Here is a 21,531-nt window from a genome sequence, read left to right on the forward strand (position 1 = left end):
GCGTGCTGCTGCTTGGGCCCAGGGGAAGGCTTGTCTCCCTGGGCCATGCCCAGCCCCTGGATATCTGATGGACTTTCCTGGGGGAGGTGGAGGACCTTTCTTTGTTGGGAGCTGCTGTGCTCCACCTCTCTTGTCCCTGAACTGGATTTATAAGCACTGTGGGTGTTTATGATGCTCTAGCGCCTGGGAGCGCTTTATTTTTCATCCAGCGCTTGGGAGCGCTTTATTCAGGAGCTGCTGGGGGCCTGCAGCACAGAGAGAGCGTGGGGACCCCCCCTCTCTGCTGATTTGCGGCGCGGGTGCTCACCCCGCATTGCCTGCCGCTTATGCCCATCTCTTGATTTATTCACAGAGCAGGAGCCCACCCTGCATTTTCCTCGCGTTAATATTTAATTCGAGGGAGCCCACCCCTCATCTTTTGACTGAGTAAAAATCACCGCCGCTGCCCGGGGTCTGAAGCAGACGGAGAATCGCGACGTCCCTTGCCGGGGCCGCAGAGAGAGAAACCGAAGGAGCTGAGCCCTGATTGGCTCGGCGAGACGAGCCCCCTCAGCAACGCCGCGCTGGGATTGGTTCCCAGGCCGCCGCATCATCCCCAGGCTCGCGCTGGGATTGGGGGCATCGCCGAGGGCTCTTCGAGGAGCTGCGCCCTGATAGGCTGACTCCAGGAGAAGCTGGCCGAGTGAGGGCTGCCGCGGCCCGGGGCTCCTGTGAGCGAGGGAGAGCCCCGGGGCCTCCAGAAGGAGCAGCTGTCCGCGGGGCTCCCATGTGTCTGGGAGAGCCCCGCCTTTGCCTGTGAGAGAAGCACTGCTGCTGGGCGGAGAAGAGAGGAGCCGCGGCGGAGAAGCCGGTGAGTGGGGCCATGGTGTGCGCGTGAAGGGAGGAGGGCGTTAGGGCACATTGCCGGTGCGCGCCCCTCCCGCTTGGGCTATCTTTGTTCCGAGATGCTCTGGGGGCATTTTGCTAATTCGAGTCCCCCTGCGAGGGACTCCCACGAATCCCCAGTGACGTCGGTTGAGCCCACGAGAGGCTCCGGGGGCATTTTGTTTATTTAGAGCTACAGAGGCTCTGAGGCACAAGTGTATTTCCAGTCCCCTCCGAGGGACTCCAACGAAGGAGGCCATAATTGTTGACGAGCCCCGAGAGGCTCCACAAGGCGACAATTGTTTACTTAGAGCCCGCAAGACTCTTCTGAGGGCCCAGTCATTTGTTAAAGCCCACGAGGGGCTCCAGGGGGCACAGTTGTTTTTGGACACCAAGCCTGCAAGGCTCACATGTGGTTTTTGCCCCATTGCAGTTCAGAGCCCTACCTAGAGCCAGGAGGCACAGTGGTGCCAGGCTCCCTGCCAGAGCTGCCCAGCAATTAGTGGACAGCTGCCACGTTTAGGTTTGTTCTTGGCTGCCTGCACAGCCTGCCCTGACTTTTGGACTAAGGGCATTTCAGCCCCTGAAACGCTAGTTGGCCTAGGGACTACCACAGGTGGTGGCTTAGGTAGTTTTGCGCAATTGTGTGGTTTTTCCTGCACCTCTGAATGTTTTTAGACATCATGTGTTTTTGCGCTATTGAGTTGTGTTCTGGCACCTCTGAATCTTTTTATGCATCATGTGTCTTCCATGTTCTTACACCTCTGAATGTGTTGGTTATACATCATGTGTTTTTGCTGTGTGCTTACCTATGTGTGATTAGATTAGTGAGGAGATTGCCTACTGTAGTTTTACTGGTTAGGCCTAGATATGATTTCTGCGCTAATATGCTTTATGTGCTGTTGTGATTTATGCTATTATGCATGTGTTTTCCCTGTACCTCTGAATGTATTAGGCATCATGTGTTTCCTTGTTCTTACACCGCTGAATGTTTTTATGCATCATGTGTTTTCCTTCCCTACACCTCTGAATGTTGTGATGCATCATGTGTAATGTGTTCTTGCTTATACCCCTAATTGTATTGTGATACTTAGGTGGTTGTTCTTTCTAGTACAGGTGGTCCTAGTGAGGTCCTGGTTCCCTGCGTATTATTCTCCTAAGGTGGTTAGGGTTGCGTAGGTGGTACTTACCTGGTACCAGTAGTTACTGGTTGTGTGCTACAGGGATTTTATATCCTATATTCTATGTTCTAGATGTGCTATTTCTACTAAGTGCTGATTCTGACAGTGGCCCACGTGGCCCTGTCCTGGTGTAAATAATCCCTTGTGAATATTGCCCGTGCCAATTGGCAAAATTCATATTTTGTGATTACTATCTGATGTGTTTTGACAATACAGAAGTTATTTTTATATAACCTCGTGTGGAGTTCCTTTTGTGGTGTGCCTAGGATGTTGTTGCTGTTGTGTACGTGCACAAATGCTTTACACATTGCCTCCGGGATAAGCCTGTCTGCTCGTGCCAAGCTACCAAGGGGGTGAGCAGGGGTTATCTTGGCGTGTGACTCCCTTGCCCTGACTAGAATGGTGGTTTCTGCCTGGCTTTGGCGTCAGCCTTAGCCAACCAGAAATCCCAGTTCTAACACCTTCCATTTAATTTTCCAAGGAAAGGGAAATCATCTTTAGCAAAGAGTTAAAAATACTAAAACAAATATGCATGAAGAGTCATTTGTAGTCGGTAACAGGAGAACATTTTAAAATAGTAATTAAGTGAACAAATACATTTACATCATTTTAGGAAAATGTATATTTGAATCACCTTCATGTGTTAATTGTTTAATGCATTTGTGTGTTGTTACAGTTTCTCCAACAACTGCGCTATTAAACAAATGTTGATTAAATAACACAAAAATAATATTTCAAACATGCGTTTCCACCCATAGTTTGGAACAGTGAAGCATATCATGTTTTTTACATATGGCACTTACACCTGTGGAAAATCTGCCACAGGATTGGATTATCCGCTGCCAAATGGTGGGTTTGGGGAATACGAGTTTCTTTCTAATGCGGACACCGTGGGAGTAGGCACTGCTAGTGATTAATAGCTACAAACTCGTAATACTCTGGAGGTTCCAAAATACTGGCAATGCTTTCCCCACAAGCATTACACGTCTAAACTCATTTCTGCTTCAAGGAGGTTTGCGTGGGTTGATCAGTGTGATAAAGTCTGTAAACAGTCCATCTTTACAAGGGTGTGTTGGGGACGGACGGATATGTGTCCCGTATCAAAGAAAAATAAATTGCACATTTAGGAACTGTATGTGAGGTACAAGTTGAGGGGTGCATACAATACCAGCTCTTGAATCCTCGATAAGGGCCAGTGAATGGACCTGTGCACAGTGATATCATTTCGTTATATCGCCCAGAATGGGGAATAACATACGGACCTGGTTTTACAAGCCTTTCCTGCTACCACTTACTTTGAGCAGGTGGTAAACAGGGGTGAGGGGTAGGTGCAGGTTGTGAGCAAAGGGCAAGGTGGTCGTCCGCACCCAGAAAAAGCTTTGACAGGCGGGTGGAGCTTTTGATGCTCCCTTGTTGCTCTAGGCGGGGAACAAAAGGCACATGCTGCACTTATGTAACCCCCCACCGCCCGCCCGTGCCTGGACTCGTGATTACACCAGAAGTGTTTTCAACCAGGTGAAACTGAGGTAGTAACCGTATTCCTGCACCTCGTAATATCGGTAGGGAGCACCAGGCACTTGTAGTCAGACCAAGTGGTATCCCTAAAAACATCTATTTCTTTACTTTTGATATAATCGCTGCACCCACGCTTTACATATAACATCAGAAGTAAAGCGCGGGTGCCGCGATTATACCAAAAGTAAAGAAATAGAAAAAAAACTCTATTTCTTTACTTTTGGTATAATCGCGGCATCAGTGCTTTACTTGTAATGTTAAAAGTAAAGTGCTGGTGCCGCGATTATACCAAAAGTAAAGAAATAGATGTTTTTAGGGATACCGCTCGGTCTGACTACAAGTGCCTGGTGCTCCTTACCGATAATCGCGGCACCCGCACTTTACTTTTAATGTTAAAAGTAAAGCCTGGGTGCCAGGATTATACCAAAAGTAAAGAAATAGATGTTTATTTCTATTTCTTTACTTTTGGTATATTCGCGGCACCCGCACTTTACTTATAACATCAAAAGTAAAGCAGGGGTGCCGCGATTATACCAAAATGGTACAAAAGGGGGTGGTGATGGACGGAGCATCTGAACCAATCAAACACTCACACCCAGTCAACAGATCTGGGTTTAATCCATCACCGTTCTTTAGCCCACTCCGCCACCCCAGTTCAGACATGGCCATATGTGAGTGTTTCATCGGTTCAGATGCTCCGTCTATCACCACCCCCTTTTCTATCGCTTTGTTTGCCATAGGTTGGCAGGGTATGCTCAGACGGGAGTCCCTTGCTCACTTTGCCACTGGATTCAAGCAAGCCGGGCTGAAGACGGCTAAAATGCCAGAAACCGGTCCTCGGAAGCTTATTTCCGGTCCAAGGAAGACATGGCTTGGCAGTTCGGGCTGGACTGTTCCCATGAGGCACAGGGTCAGACTGATTTGCATATGGCCATGTCTGAACTGGGGTGGCAGAGTGGGCTAAAGAACGGTGATGGATTAAACCCAGATCTGTTGACTGGGTGTGAGTGTTTGATTGGTTCAGATGCTCCGTCCATCACCACCCCCTTTTGTACCGCGATTATACCAAAAGTCATGACGTACACTTTTCTGTTTTTCTGCGGTCCCACTTGGACGGCCTCGCCTGCTTTCCTTCTGAAGTAAAAGGTTTGCTATCTTTATGGGGCCATGCGTTTGGCCCCATAAAGATAAGAAACCTTTTACTTCGGAAGGAAAGCAGGCGAGGCTGTCCAAGTGGGACCGCAGAAAAAGAGATAAGTCTATGTCAGACAAAGCTCTTTCCCAACGGTTGGCCACAGTTTCGCATAAACGGTGACGCCGGCCAATGGGAAAGAGGGACGGGGCTTAAAGCCCCATACTCAAAGCTACCTATAAACATAAAATCTCGCCAGCGAAACTGCTCATGTGCTCAGCCCCCTCAGGCTCGACCTAAAAAAGAAACTGCAAGAGTAAGATAAAGAGACAAAGTGTAGGATGGTTGAGAATAAAGGCATGAGATGAAATCAAGACTACACAGCCTTGATATTAGGCAACCCGAGTCCCTCCAATTGCTTGTTTTATTAATTAAGCATTACACACAAAGATCTAGTAGCATTTTAAGTGTTTATGTCCAATGGCCTCCCATTCAGAAGGATGGTTGAAATGATCTTAAAACAACAAACATGTTTGAGCATTTAAGGATTAGTGTAATTTACGTCCTAAAGCTTTTACGAATGATCAGTGACACATCATGTTTTTTAATAGCCCAGTTGGAATGATACAATGATACGAACCGATGACTCCTCATTAAATTAAACACAACCTTTGGCTTAGCTACTAATGTAAACTGTTTCAAATCACAGAGTAGAGATAGGTTTACATAATCAAGGTGTTTTGTGAGTGAGTTAGTGCACTTGTTTATCACCTGTTCTTCAGGGCGCCTCCAGATGCTGTGAAATTAAACTCAGAGGTTTCCCAACTTTAACACTGGGAGAATTTATGCAGTGATATCCAGTTAAGACTGTGCTCTCCCTCGCCGTAGGAATTATGAGCATGTTAGGCCTTCTACATAATCCTAAAGAAGAAAAACCTTAGGTGACTGGCACTTCCTATGATCATAATTTATATCTTGGCATAGTTTTATTTCACCGTGTTCTGCTGCAGCCACAAGATTATGTCCCCCAGCCAGATTGACTGAAAGCAAGTTGTGCTCTCTAATAATGAAAGTATTTACATGGGTTGTGGTTGTAACAAGAGCAAACAAAACAGCAACCACAACACCGACAACAACCACCAACAGCAACCAACAACAAATAACTACCACCAACAATTAATCAATCTATCAGTCAGGTGTTTTTAAGCTCGCTACTCACCTGAGAGGCTATCAAGGCGCTGGGGCGGTTGGGAGGGGGGGGGGGGGGCATTAGCAGTGCTGTACTTGAAGTGTGGGCCTGTGGTTAATTTATCACGACGTTCTCTGTACAGAAATGTCTCAAAAGTGCACATATGTTAAGAATTTCTTTGTGAAAGGGTTTAAATGCTAACCCTGCTGCTCATCGTCTTTTGCACCCCCCCCCCCTTCTTTCTGGGACAGTTAGGTTCTTGAATTGTATGCTATCTTAATGGAATTTATTGAGCACACTCAAACCCACTGGTCGACATGCTTCTGTATTTGAGACAATGTACTGGATTACTTGGTTAAACAAATGTATAGATCCTCTGTATTTCAAGACTTTCACTGTAAATAGTACTTTTTTTTGTAATCCAGTACTAATGCTACTGTATGGAGCCAGTCCTGAACCATATGTTGGACAAACCTCTGAATTATAACTGTTCAATTAGTTGAGGCAATGTAACAAAAATATGTATGTCGACAATGTTTGGGGATGTCTAAACGTTTCACTTCTGTATTTAACAGGTGATGATGTGCCCAGTTCTAATGTAGAATGTAAGAAAGAAAGAATAAACAACCAGCTCTTAAAGGATCTTCTGGATCCAGACAGAGTAAGAAGCAAAGATATTCTCAGCACAGGCCCTGGAAGAGATGGTAAAATAATTGTGTTCCATACTGTTTCAATGTTGCTTACAAACAATTGCTTCTCTTAATGTTGTCTGGAGAGCTAAAGCACTCTGCACACCAAAGGATCGTACCTGTATACTTAGAACAAAACATATCTCTTTGTGAGATCCTGATTCAGAGGCCAATATGTTTTATTGCCTTAAGTTCTCTTCCTAATTCTGTCACGGCTAGAGTATCATCTGATCAACCAAAGGAACACTGCAGACCTGTGTAGAATAAAAAAAGACAGTATGTGCGCACCGCTTGCATTGGCCATGTATTGGCACATGCCTCTGTGCACTGTTATTTGAAATGCTTATTGTAGGTTTCTAAAGTATGTGTGCAGAGTATACAAAGCAACCTCTTGGCATGGCTAACAAAAGAAATGCAAACTCACTTAGAGGAGATTGTGTGAATGTGCCACTCTGCATGGTTTTACTCTGTTGTATGTATCACCTTTGATGGAATCCTCTTTCCCATGAGCTAATCCACCCTCTCTCCACCATTGCTTCTCACCAGCCGCTCTCTCTTCTCTGACATGTGACTCTGAAACTGATCAGTCCCTTCCACATCTTACTGCCTTTGGGCAGAGGACTGGGCGCAGAGATGTGTGTCCAGCTACACGTGACCAAGGATAATTGCAATGGCTGCCTTTTAACTGAAGATGGATACATAAACTCACTGTTGGGCAATCTTTGAGGGTCACCATGGTGATTTATATAGAACCAACTTCCTATTTTGTCCTCGAATTGATTTTGTGGTCCAAGATTTTTTTTTTATTGTTGTTAATCTCTATATCAGTTGAGGAAAACAATGCGAGAGCATGTCCAGGGCAAACATCTTATTGAGCTATTCCTTCAGATCTCATTTTCCATACTACTCTAGCGAGGATGTTCGCCTTCATTGAAGAATCCTTTCAGTATGTTGAAATAAGGCTAGATGGTTGAAGAAGGTACAAATTGGCATGCTGCATCGGATTACAAGTGTGACTTTTGTGGTGTGAAAGTTGTATTCAATGTTATATCCGTTTTTGTTGTTGGAGGATTTGCTGATTTAAGAATTTTTAATAGTAAGGTATCTTTTGATAACTGACTCTACCCTGCACCCTTTCTGGTTTAGACAGTATAAAACGGGCTGTCCATGTCTTCTAAAGTTTTCTTAAAAGTCCCAAGGGATGGTGCCACATAGGAACCTGGCTAAAAAAGTAGGGTTTGACACTCGATCAGCCTTCTTTAATCGAATTGACTTTTGTTTATGGTGATGGTTCTAATTGGTTTGTGTTTTAAGCACTCCATCACCACCTCCTGTGGAACATTTAAGATACTCTTCTGCTATAAGCTTTATGAACCAAATTCTTTAGCTCAACTGTGTAGCATTTCAAGAGCTGTATGTGATGTTTAAAGCCTTTTTCTGTGCTCTTGAAGTCGTTTAACCACACTAGGTCCTATTATATGGCAAAGTGGCTTAATCTTCATCCCTCCTAGATGTCCGATGAAATTAGGCAAGCGTGATCTGTACAGTTTCAGATACAGCTCAGTCATTGTGAAGTGACGCAACATAGTAAGTGCCTGGTTGTGAATCATAAGCCCTTTCATTAGAAGCTAAGATCATGTTTGTGCCGAGCTGTAATGTGACAGCCGGACTGAAGGCAACATGTATTTTCTTTGCAGAGATTCTAGCATATTAGAATTGCAGTGATATCAAGCCTAGTACTAAATTATTAAGATTTTGAATTGCTCCTTTTTGTTGTTGTTCCAACAGGATTGTCAGATCTCACTTCTGGCCATACCTCGACTCTGGAACAAGAATTGAATGCAAGTGGCTTGGATCCGCAGAAGGCCCAAAGTTGCACCATCGCTGGCTCACGTAAGCTACTTATTTCTTTTGGTCTTGACATTTGTAAAGTAATACACACATGTGAGAAGTTGGCCTGGTATATGCTGTCCACTAATTAAAGTGGGCACCATGTACCAGTCCAAACAACCCTTATGGTGATTTAAGAGGTCAAAGACCTTAGAAAGCTGTCCAAGTGGTAGCTGTGGAGAGCAGCCTTCAAGCTTAGTCTTGATGGAATGTTAAGCAGCTTGTTTTACCAGAATGCAACCTTATAGTATTGGTTAAATGAAAGGAGAACTACACAGTAGTAATACAAATATGTATTTAATAATATAACACTCTTTAAGTATGACACAGTACCCTCTACATGAGGAAATATTACAAAGCACACAAAACTGTAGCACAGAAACAAGAGTAAATAGCACTAATTCACAGTGGGTGCCAGGGGGAGACCAAATCATATACTAAGAAAGTGGTATAGAACCACAACTTGAGTCAAGACAGTGTCTCGAGGATCTAGAATCGCTGGGCCCCAAGGAACCACCCAAGGTGAGTACGTTGAGATCCAACGGAGGATGATTGCAGTGTGGGAACACGACCACATGCTACGTATAATTCTATGGTAGAGTTGCGGTTGAAGTTTTAAAGTTTACGGACCCTTCTAACTGAACTTGGAAGAAACCCAGTGGAAGTTAGGAGGTTGGAGAGCCACCCCAGACATGGATACCATAGTATATATATATATAAAATTCTTTATTCGGCTTATTCACAAAGGAAAAACCATAAAAGAGACAATTAATAAAACACATTACATTTTTACATAACTAATACAGTCGAGACGCACGATTTTAGATAAAATTCATACAAAGAGCTAATACAATAGAGGAAGATTGACTATAAAAAATTTCATCGGAAATCAGCTCAGAATATCCTTAATGAGGGCATTTATAAATTTTTCCTGTGCTTCACGATGCATTTTAAAAAGTTACTTACAACATAACAAACATTTTCAGTTTCCAGCATTTGGAGTCTAAGAAGAGCGGGCCTGCATTGTCTCAGTCCCCAGTTCCTCAATATTGGTAGTAACCAGATTTTTGTATGCGGTTGATGGAATTTGCAGAGCATGATCACATGTAGATTGGATTGTGTTGATAGTCCATCACACGGACAAGGTGGGAGAATAACTTCCCAACAGTTTTTCGATGGAAACGTGACCAGTCTGAAAAAAGTATTTAGCCTAAATCTGGTTATTAACATTCTCTCATACGTTGATATTTGGAGTGTCAGATACGGGTGGATGCCTGGGGCTATTTGTACCATGTTTGCATGGACTACCGCAGTTTTTAATGATTCAGATGCCAGTCTTAGAGACTCCAAGTGTCTTAGTGCTAATTGTTTGAGGTCTCTCTTCGAGATGTCCATTATGGATTCTGGGTCAAGGAAGTAGTTCACTAACCCTAGATCTTTGAAGAAATCTCTTACATAAGAGAGCCATTTTACTTTAGAGGAGTTGTCAAGGGCCATTGAATCAGCAATAATGGACTGGGTCAGCGCATTTTAATCAGATGTCCAGATGCGCCGCCACAGCATCACTGGTTCAGTTTTGATTAGATCCTCTATATAGGGTATTCCTAATTCCAGGTGCATGGCATAGGTTGAGGTACCTTTCGGGGTGGCTAGGAGAAATCTAAGAAAAACATTTTCAGCCTTCTGAATGTAGCTAGTGTCGGTGTATCCCCAGACTCCCGCGCCGTATAGGGCGATAGCCTGACATTTAGCATTATAAATTTTCAATAGCTCCACTGGGGGCCTTTTTCCCAATCTCTGAGAAAAGCTCGTTAGAGCGGCTATTGATCTCTTAAAGAGATGTCCCCTTGAATCTACTGCTGGCTTCCATGTCAAATGATCATCTATCATGATGCCCAGGTAAGGGTATTGGGGGGTGACCTCAAGCTTTTGGTTATCGAGGTAGATGGCCTTTGTTCTTTTTTGCCCCCTGCCTGCTGTCATGACAAAAGTTTTCTTCACATTCACCCGCAAATCCAGGTTGCCCATGAAGGTCGTGTACCTATTCAGTGAGAGTTGGAGCTCGCGTGGTGTACGCGCGAGAATGACGGCATCATCCGCGTAGAGCAGGGCGGGAATCAGGCGCTGGTTTATGCGTGGGAGGTCCTGAGCCCCCCTCAACATCTCCCCCTCCAGACCGTTAGTGTAGAGTGAGAAGAGGAAGGGGGCCAGGACACATCCCTGCCTGACTCCACGCCCTACGGTAAACAGGGCCGTCAACTCGCCATTCAGACCGAATCGCACTCTGGCCGTTGCGCCGGAATAGAGTTCCCTCAAAAAGTCCAAAAGAGATGATTCTACACCCATTTGTGCTAGGACCGTCCACAGTTTTGCATGCGATACGCAGTCAAACGCCGCGGAGAGGTCGACAAAGACCATGTAGATCTTGGTGGCCTTAGCCTGTATGTATTTTCCCATTATTAGGGTGAGATTGAGGGCCTGCTCTACTGTCCCGAAACCCTCCCGGAAGCCAAATTGGATGTCAGAGATAATGCCTCGATCCTCACTCCACTGCTGGAGACGCTCTAGGATAACTCTCCCCACTACTTTCCCGAGCGAGTCCAGCAGAGAGATGGGCCGATAGCACTTCACATCTTGGCGGTCCCCTTTTTTGAAAATGGGGACCATTATTGACTTGGTCCAGGAACTTAAAACTCCCTCATTCGCCGCCGCTATACACACTCTTGTTAGGATGGGGGCCCAGAGATCTAGGTTGTTTTTAAAAAAGTCCACTGGGACCCCGTCGGGGCCTGGAGCTTTACCCAGTTTGCTTTTCTGCAATGCTACCAAAAGATCAGGAATATCGAACAGGAGTGGAATGGGATACTGTACTTTTGGGGGCAATGAGTCTGTGGGTGGAGTACTTTTAAAGATCTTGGAAAAGTGTGCAACCCATGTGTGCTCATCTATGGCAACTTCTATTCTGGGGGTGCCGGTGTCAGAGAGATATGGGGTTCTGACTGTACGCCAGAAAAGCTCACTGTTTTTTGAAACGGCACTCTTGTGAAGATCGTCCCAGAGTTTCTGCTTTAATTGTGCAATTCTCAATTTTCGTTCCCCTATGTATTGACGCCTTAAGAGTTGGATTTGGGCTGCGTCCCTCGGTTTATTATGAAGTGCTGACTTTAGTTTGGTTAGAGCGGTTGTGCAGTTATGGTTAAACCATCTTTTCTTTGCAGGGTGATTTGTTCTGGATTTTAGCAGAAGTAAATCCTTGATGTACTCTAAGATGTAATTGAAGTTCGTTAGAACTTCCTCATAGCTTGAGGAGAGATCCAGGCATTTTAAGATGTTTGGGTATGCCTGGATTATCAGTTTTTTTGTGAGTTAAGTAAGATTGATTTTTCCCCATTTGATAGTGAAACCGTTCTGTTTACCAATCGCTAATTTATTCTGTGCAAGCGTGATTGCTATATCCGAGTTTAGGGGTTTGAGGTCGGGTAATTGAAGATTAATCCTTAAGGCTGAATGGTCACTAAGTAGATTATCAATGACCCAAAAATCCTTCGCTATGCCTGTCAAACCAGAAGATAAAAAAATATAGTCAATTGTTGTGTGGTGGCCTCTACCCGTATAGGTCGGACTAAGTAGGTTAGAATCTGCATTTTGACGGTTAGCAATTTGCAGATCCAAGTCCGAGAGGACAGCGTTTAGAATATTCCCCGCTTTATTATGTGTGAAGTGTACTAATGGGGCATCGAATTCATCCACCATCCCACAACAGAGTGGATTAGTCGTTAGACATGGATGGAGATTGAAGTCTCCTCCCCATATTAAGTGGATTATCCCCTGATTAATTCTCCATTGATAAGATTGTTTTAATCTCTCGTGTAGGTTACTGAGGAGAATTATAAATTGGTCTTCCTCAAGGTTATTATATAAGTTGATTAGGAAGATGGTCTCCTTATTTGCAAGGGAGAGAGAAAGGATTTGATAATTAGAATCCTGAGAAATTCTGGCCACTTTTAGGTGGGGTAAGGTGTTCGCTATATAGGTTACTAACCCACCTTTGGTTCTTCCCATTGTACTACTTAATGCTGGGACAAAGTAGGTTTTATAACCTTGTAAATGTAGCTCTTCTATTGACCATGTCTCCTGGAGACAGATTATTTGATGAGGTTTTAGAAAATTTTGTGCGGTCCCGTCCTCAATTTTGGGACGAAGGCCTGCTATGTTCCAATAGAGTATAGAGATCAGAGGACTCACGTCTTTTAGTTGTTCTGCTCTGGATGTAGCTTCGGCGTCCGTGGGTGCCGAAGAGACATTCAGATTCCCAGGGCTAGAAAGTACATGGAAATTGGTGGGTACGCTTTCTTTTGATGGTCAATCGACCATTTCAAGTCCACTATACCTGTTGAACAGCAGGATATTATGCCATGGGTCCCACCGGGGCTGATCTCTAGTCACCTGCCTTTGTGTATATGGTCTCCTGTCTGCCCAACCTCCCCCCTGGTAACGTGGTCCCACTGTGTGCCAGGAATAATCTGGCTCGTAGAGTCTAGGGGGACCATAATATCTGGTGTTTACTAAATCATCCTGTCGGGGGAGTGGGATGGCCCAAGGAGGCTCTTGTTCCTGGGGAGGTCCGTTTATTTGTCTAAAAGGGTAGAAAAAAGAAAGTGACTTGATTTTAATACCTCCGTTTGAAGCGATGTCTTCCCAGGAGCAAATATAGTCTGCTATACGTGGGTCCTCGAAAGTTATCACTATACAGTCCCCTGGGATCGTTTTTCTGGTGTTGCCCACCCATGGGACCCTAGAAACAGATCTAATCCTTCCCTGCCAGGTTGAAGGGATCGGACGATTGGTCTGCAACCAATGCTGTGCCTTGTTTTTTAAAGACCAGCCAGGTTCCGAGTTATGGTCTGTTAGCTCGGGAACACCGGCCATAACCACTACGTACGGTGAGGCCTCAGGTGGAAAATCTGCTGGAGCTCTTGACTGGCCTAGATTTTTGGCAGTATTTCTCCTGGGCCTGACGGACGAGGGGTTTGGAACTGAAGTCTGAGGGACAGGAGTTTTGATAGATGATTTGTTTATAGTTTTATTGGCAGTTTTGTTAGGTACCTGAACATTTGGGGCGGGTGTGATTGGTGGTCCTGGCGAGGACAGTAAGGTAATGTTTGTTGGATTGTTAGGTATAGTCGATGTAGTAGTTGGATGTGATATGTTAGCTGGCTTCGGTGTATTGTTAATGGTAGGGGGGCTGGGGATTGTTATCTGAAGGGTCTTCTTTTGGGGGTTAGATGGATTCGGATTGACATTTGTTGTTTTTATGGAGTGTGTTTTTTTATTATTATTTCCTCCTGTTTTTTGTGACCCTGCAAGATGATTGGGTTGTTGGGTTTTTACGAGTTTTAGGATCTGTGACTCCAAGTGCGCTAATCGTTGTTCTAGGGGTTGCAAAGATTGTTTAAATATGTTAGCTATCTTATTTAGTAGTAGCTGGGAGTCCTCCGTATCATGTGGACCCTTATGGGTTTGTGTGGTGGTTGGAGAATCCAAGATTACCGGGATAGGTGTTTCGTTCTCTGAGTGATGGACTAGCACTGGGACTCCTATTTGTTCTACCCTAACCGCTCGATCTTGTGGGGCGCTAGGTATGTGGGTCGGGTTGTTTGGTACTGGGTGATTAGGGGGAACCCTTTTCTTACTTATCGCCCCCTCCCTCCTTCCCCTTTCTATCATTTTGTCTATGGACGAGATTTGTGGTGAGGTTTGTGGGACTAGGTCCGGTGTTTTTTCTAGGTCAAAGCTAAGCTGTGAGTCTGCAAGCTGGGACACTGATAAGTCAACTGTGTTAGGTAATCTGCGTCTCTCTCGACTCGGGTTTGCCTCAGCATTCGGGGCTCCTAGAGCAGGTGATCTAGCCTCCGCCAAGTTCCCCAAGGAGGATCTTTTGGCGAATGCCAGGTCTAAGGAGACCCTTTCTTCTATTAGTGATATGCTTTGGTCTATGAACGTGTTCGCCTTCGTAATGAAGTCGTCCATAGGAGCAAGCAATTTGCCCACGCTACCCGGAGCTTTGGTTTTGGTTCCCCTAGTAACAACCATTATTGCTAAACTATGATAATGGTAATAGCAAGATGGAGGGGGGTACAACCAGATGGGGAAATAAGAAAGGTAGCCCAGTCCAGTCTCTTACGTCCTCGAACGGCCTCAAACTGCCCGCTCTTTGCCCGGGGCTCCGACCCGCGCGCGTCCCGCGATGCGCGTTGCTGGGCTTGCTTAAATTCAAATTAGCAGAGGGGAGGCGTGGCACTGGGAGGGGGCGCGGCTCACGCGGGAAGAGGACCCAGCTGTTGTTGGTGAATGCTGGTCCTCGCAGTCCCGGGGCCGGCGCCTCTCGCCTCCTCTGCGGCCACGGAGTTGGTCCTTTCCTCACTCTTGAATCAGCGGCAGGTTAAGGGTCTTGGCAGCTACTCCTGTAGCGAAGGGTGGTCCTTGCAGAATTACAAATCCTCTAAGCGAGCGGCACCCCATAGTACCAGAGTTACCTATCCCAGGGAAAGCCGGGTGCATAGGTCTGAAGTGGCGTTGGAAACCGCTGTCGATCTCTATGGACTTCGAAGAAGAGCCACTTATGGGAAGAAGAAAAGTGTCAGTTGGAATCGAAAGGTGGATTCTTGGTGAAGAGTACCTGAAAGCAGAGGGAACAGAGTCTGGATCACTCAGGAGTGACCAGGGGCTCAGTAGACAAATGCCCACCAAATTCTGGTGCTTCAGGTACGTTGAGGGGGTTCTTGACTCTGCAGCCACCAAGACCAGGAGCCGGATACGAGCTGTCCCACGAAGGATGTTGAGTACTGAGGGGTCGGTGTCTGGCTGGATCACCAACAAGCCTTGGCAACGGCAACCCACGCAGAAGGTTACAGTTCGGACCAGCAAGGTCCAGGAGACTCACCAAACACAGGGGAGTCAGGACAAGCCTGGAGTAACCAGGGGGGACCAAGAAAAGCAAAGTTGACCCTCAAGAGGACCCACAGGCCGGAGGCACAAGAGTCATAAGGGGACCTCGAGCAGTTTCGCAAAGCAATAGCCAACGGAGCACTCGGTGCGTGGAGGCTGGAGTTCTTTAGTGGAAATGGTGCCAGAGTTTGGGGCTACTCTAAGCCCAGTGCACTTGTTTTGGAAACGCCAACAAGCATATACAGTTGCAAAAGTACGCGGTGCACAGGGGTTCAGGTATTGCAGCCCCCACAAGGGATTCTGACCTCAAACTTGGTGAGAGGGCAGCTTGGACCTCGAGGGACTTGGAAACCCACCTCCTGTGTTGCTGGAGACTTCGGGTTCCGTAGGAGCTCAGGAGCAGCAGACCGGTCAGCTGAGATGTGGTGCCTGCGGTTGCAGGGGAGTGACTCCTTCACTGCAAGGGAGATACCTTCAATGGTTCTACATGGAGCCTGTATGGTGCACAGGCACAGATGATGCTTTGGACGGAGACGGGTATGAAGTCAGGCTCAAAAGAAGTCCAGCATGTCTAGACGGTCGAAGGTCAGTGGTTTCTTGAGCAGAATCTTGTCTAAGTCGAATCTAGTGTCCTACAGCCAAGTAAGTCCTTTTGTACCCACAGGAACCGGTTGGACAAATTCAGGGGACCCCCCTTCAGGGGTGGGTCAGGACAGTGGGGAGGTTCCCATGTTCTTTGTCCAGTTTCGCACCAGAGCAGGAGCCTAGAGCTCCCAGGACTGGTTTGAACTGGACTATGTACAGGGACCCCAAATGTGCCCTTCATGCAGACTTTCGGTTGCTGGCAAGCACGCCCACCCAGGCCTAATACACTATATACGAGTATTGTGGGAATTTAGGGTGTGTTTTGCCAAAAGCAGTAATTGTCAAACAATATTTAAACCTCTTCAAACAGAGATACACAACAACGTTTACAAGGGATCGATACATATACAATTTGTGGTCCTTATTCCGGGCTTCTAATGAATAAATAGAAGTTATGGCCCTGCTAAATACATGCAGGACTGAGTTCTTTGATTTGCAGTGAGCTGTATGGGCTGTTTAAAGGCATCTCTCCCTACTCCCCTTAAATATCATGTATTCAGTTAAGATCTAACCAAAGATGGTGACTAGATTTCCTATCTTCTTCTTTACATGGAGGCTGTAGAACTATAAACTTACTTAAATAAGTCACCAGGGTATTGGGTTAAACCGGCACGATCTCAAACCAAAGACCATGAAGGTACTGGAAATGCCTTTAATAGCATTCATTTATTTCTGTACCTGGGTCTGAATTTAAAAAAAGATATGAAATTGCAGCAATTGATAACCCTCAGATTTTCTTGATCTGCCAGGCCCAGGAGCGTCCTATGGGATTGGATTATGGGGATAAATGACTGCTTATAAATTACTGCTAGCAACCATTTATTATGCATTAGGAGACATCTGTCCCTCAATTGAAGAACACTGTACTACCTGTCTCTGTTTCTGTAGCTATCTATGTCCATTCGCCCTGTAAATGACCTTTTCATGGATTATCAAGTCGCAGGACTTGACAGCTGCAGATTGCTGCAAGACTGCTTCTTTCTCCATAATGTGATTTCATACACTATTTTAAATTTACCACTTCAAAAATTGAATTTCGCCATCTTGGAACAGCATATAAAATTGCTGCATAATCATTGTGATGCATAAGTGCGCACATATGGTGACACATGCATGCGCATATGTGATGATACTGGGATGGGCGATTTTGTTTTGTCCTCGTGCCTATGCTTTTCAGCACTGGCAAAAGCAAGCATTTTTTTGTATTTTGCCAATGCTATTCAGCTTTAGCCATACAATCAGGAGATGTTGCCCTGCCAATGCTTGTTAGGTTTGGCATAGCAACATCGATATTAGCCAAACATTCAGGAGCTATTGGCCTGCCATGCTAGTTAGATTTGGCCTAGCAACATCTATAACCAAGTATATATTATTATTATGCACATTATGCTTTTCAAGATCTGGTCACTGTTGGAAGAGTAAATGCATTGCCCAAGCGAATGAGAATCATGCCAATCGAATACGTACTTTTGTATTTTTCTATGTTAATTATGAAAATCCCAGACACTAATTGAATTGCCCATTAATCTGTATTTTAGGACTTTGCAAAGGCAGTTCAGCATTTGATAGACTGATAATCCTGGAAAGACAGATTTCTTGCTATGAAGTACATTTGTGCTAGCCCATGTTAAGATCGACTCTTACATTGACGTGGTAGTAGACAACAAGAGCTGTTAGGGCCTTTATGAGAAGCATGTAGTGCATGAATTACTTAAATTTGGAACATTACTTTTACTGGTTAAGTTTATGTTTACAATTGTTTTAATTTAATAGTGTTTGATAATGCTGTGCAGTGTTTTTAGGATCTGTGATTTATGGTTGTTATAGCTTAATAAAACTGTAGTATTAATTACTAATAAGCCTTTTCAATCCCTTTGAGCCAGACACACAAGCCTTGGGAGTCAATTTATGACTTTAAATGCCATATTCTCAGTCTGTATATAGCATTACCCATAGAGCATAGCTCTGTCTCCTCCCTTAATCACACATCCCATGCTCAGAAGAGGCAGGTGGACGTTTAAGCTCTTTAAAGAAGCTATCTTTAAATAAAGTAAATCATAAGTGTGAAAATACGAGCTATGCAGTTCTGCTGCCTGTTCATTTAAAAAAATAAAAATAAATTTACAGCAACGTTTTTTTAACAGTGCCTTTAGATGGTGTTCCAGCGGTTTTATCCAGAATTAAAGAAGAAAAAAACACAGCTTGTGTGAACCTGCAGGATCCTGAGAGAACCAAAACTACCAAACCGTGTAGCATGGTAGCCATGCAAGAGACTCTGACTTGTGGTGGAGCAGAAGGCCTACAGGCCGCTTGGGGTAAGTATACACACAAAGCTAGAAACAGGATATTACATCAAAAAGCAAAAATGTCAACCACCATGATTAAATAATGGCAACCCAATGTAGATGATTACTTATCTTGGTGTTAGCAAACAAAAAAACATGGAAGCCCCTTTGACTGAGTGTGCTTACTGTGCTTTGCCTATGTTTAGTCATATTCTGGTATGGTTTCTACAAGATTCCAGACTTCTATGAGAATGGCACATAAAGGAGTCACTACTGAGTATTAATATCTGCTCCTTGCTTTAAATCTCCATTGTCAAAAAAATAACAAATTGAGGGATGCTTGCAGTACTAAAATATAAATATACATTTGATATAAATTCAATTAATTATTCAAAAACAGTTTCATAGCCTTTGAGGTTACATTCATACATAAAGATGAAAAGGAACGTGCGCCTTCACATACAAACATATACCTATTCCATAATCTAATTACAGGTCAGCGAGTTCCGGATATGCACATTGTTACACACTCAAAACAGCATTATGTAGTGGACATGACTGGCAACAAAGAGCCAGAATCGTTGAAATGCTACATGATTATGTTTTCTGTGTAACAATGTGCTTCTGTGGAACTGCTGGCTACTAATTAAAGTAAATGCTTTCTAACAGATATTTCTAACTACAGATTCCTCATCTTTTGAACTCCTCAATTACCCCCTAACCCGTTGCCCCCTTTGGTTGTTATACACACATTCTCCCTCTTGCTCAAATTGTTCACGATGGACTGGATGTGGTCAAGTATATTTTACGGGCAGCTATGGACACTATGGACTGTGTTGTCCATGCTATGCACATCAGTGGTGTGGTGATGTGCCTAGATGCACCCAACAGATTTCCCTGGAAAAGTTCGGATGTCCCTAATGGACATACCTTTTGATGGCTCGATGCTCTTTTGAGAAGAAGCAGCCTAAGCCTTCGACTGTTTTAAAGATAGCTGTGCCATGGTTCTTTCGTGAGGCTTATGGTTTCTGGCCCTCCAGTCTCACCAGCAGCCTGTGGTACAACAGCCTGTGGCGCCTTTTCATAGCTCTAGGGACAGAGGTGGTGGCAGAAGCCATGGTCAATAGAAAGGGCATCATTACTCCTCTTTGTTGCCGGTTGTGACTACCACCAAGCTATGATTCCCGCACCAATGACCATCTGTGGCTGATAGAGGGAAGAATGTGTTTTGTCTGCCTGGCTGGCCTACAGTTACCTCAGACCAGTGGGTCTTGGAGTTTGTTCAAAATGCTTGTGCCGTCCTCTTTCTGGTTAAATCCCCCCCCCAACCCCCCCCACCCCCACCCCGCTCCAAAGTGCTCCTGATTTAGTCTGGACTTTGGTGCAGTGTTACTCTTGGTAATTCTTGGTATCCAAGAAATGCGACAGGCTTAGATCGATCCTTGATCTTTGGTTCCGAAACGCCTTCCTCCAGATAGACAAATTCAAATTGTTTACCCTGGCCCTATCCTCTTGGTTCTGGATCCTAGGGAATCTATTATGTCCTTGGAAGTGTAGGACCTGTATTTCCATGTAACTGTCTTGCAGTTCTACAGGCGCTTCCTCTTCTTCATGATGGGGTCTGAACACTTTCAGATTACCATCCTGCAAAGATGGTGGCAGTGGTTATAGTCCATCTTTTCAGGTCAAGAGTAAATGTATTCCCTTACATCTATAACTGGTTGTTAAAGGAGGGCTTGCCACTGTCGGTCGCGGACCAGCTAAAGACCAACTATTGCTGTCCTTCCTCGTTGAGAATCAGCTTAATGTGATAGTCCCATACTATGCCTTGAGGGTCTGGTACAATGAACTGCAGAACCTATGAATGTCCCCTCCACTCCACCTGACTCTTCAGGAGTACTTTCTGTCCCAACAGCAGGGCAGGGTTCTTTATTCAAAACTCCACAAGCTCCACATCCATTTGTGGAGATAGGCAGAATGCTTGACCCACCTGCAGAAGTGCTAGATGTTTTTTTGTCCATGCTTCAACTTTCCACCAGTTGTCTGTTCTGGTCATTTGGCATAGTTTGTGTCCTTGTACAAATACCATTGGTTTGATCAACTTCATGCTGAGCTTTCTAATATACTGCTATTTGTTCTGGCTTTAGCCAGTCATATTCTTGTCCTTGGAACTGTTTAATGTGACTTATCTGTCCTTTCAGACTTTTTGTGTTTGCCTGATGAGCACTCTTTGTTTAAGTCCCCAGTTGTAATGTGTTTTTTCAAAGAGCTTACATATATGTTTGTACCTGCCCTTTCCCCTATGCTTTAGAGGGACCTTAATTTGGTCCTCACTTTCTTGATGTGCATCAATTTGGAACTCATACCCAACTGTTGTTTGAGATTGCTCAGCTGACACTTCAGACCGTGTTCCTCACAGTGATCACTTCGGAATGCCTCGTCAGTGAGCTCAGGAGCTGTCAGAGCAGCTTCTGTATATCAACTCATTCCCGGATAGGCTGGTGCTCAGGACTCTGACATCCTTGTGCCTTGGTTGTCCAATCTACAGAGAGGGACATTTTGCTAGTTTGGACCTGCAGAACTTTCAGGTGCAAGTCTACTCCAGTGACCCACGCATTTTAGAGGATATTGCTTGGGTATCTGTTTAAAAGGGGAGGACTCTGTAGGTTGAAGTATCTATCAGAAGAACAAGTTATTTACTTTTCATAATGCTATTGCTGGTGGATACTGTATTTAACTACAGATTCTTCACCTGTCCACCTTCCTCCCCGTTCTGTGGAGTGGACTTCTTATAGGTCTTAAGGTCCAATTTTTATTTTTAAAAAAATATATTTTTATTTGCATTTTACAGTACATAAACACAACAGGCATGTCACATAAAACCATCAGCCACCACCCTTCATCCCCCCATCTGCCGCCAAACCGCATTCCCTCCTTTCTCTTGACAGGACTGTGCATTTCTTCTCCAGGGTTCCCAAAGTGTTATGTTATGTTATGTTAAGGGGGTGCTTATAAAGCGCACTGTCACCGTGAGTTTCGTGGCGCTGATTGGATGCTGAAAGGAACAGAGGGACTTTAGCTAGATTGTGGAAAAAGCCAGGTTTTTAGTGATTTACGGAATTGGATGAGAGTGTTAGAAATCCTAACTGGGAGAGGAAGGGAGTTCCAAAATTTGGGGCCAAGGTAGGCGAAT

General features: G+C 44.8%; 1 protein-coding gene across 2 annotated transcripts in view; it reads left to right on the top strand.

Moving 5' to 3' along the window:
• LOC147708597 (uncharacterized) overlaps nucleotides 1–21,531 on the top strand; it is a 139,239-nt gene that overhangs the window by 46,306 nt on the left and 71,402 nt on the right. The window contains exons 6-8 of one of the 2 annotated variants that reach the window (XM_086927275.1): nucleotides 6,457–6,585; nucleotides 8,359–8,463; nucleotides 18,198–18,368. In XM_086927275.1, coding sequence (XP_086783401.1) covers nucleotides 6,457–6,585; nucleotides 8,359–8,463; nucleotides 18,198–18,368 — 405 coding nt within the window. The remainder of the gene's footprint in view (nucleotides 1–6,456; nucleotides 6,586–8,358; nucleotides 8,464–18,197; nucleotides 18,369–21,531) is intronic. The other variant, XM_086927276.1, reaches the window with a different exon arrangement.

Source organism: Lissotriton vulgaris, chromosome 6 (genome assembly GCF_964263255.1).
Source record: "Lissotriton vulgaris chromosome 6, aLisVul1.2, whole genome shotgun sequence".
Taxonomy (NCBI): Eukaryota; Metazoa; Chordata; class Amphibia; order Caudata; family Salamandridae; genus Lissotriton; species Lissotriton vulgaris.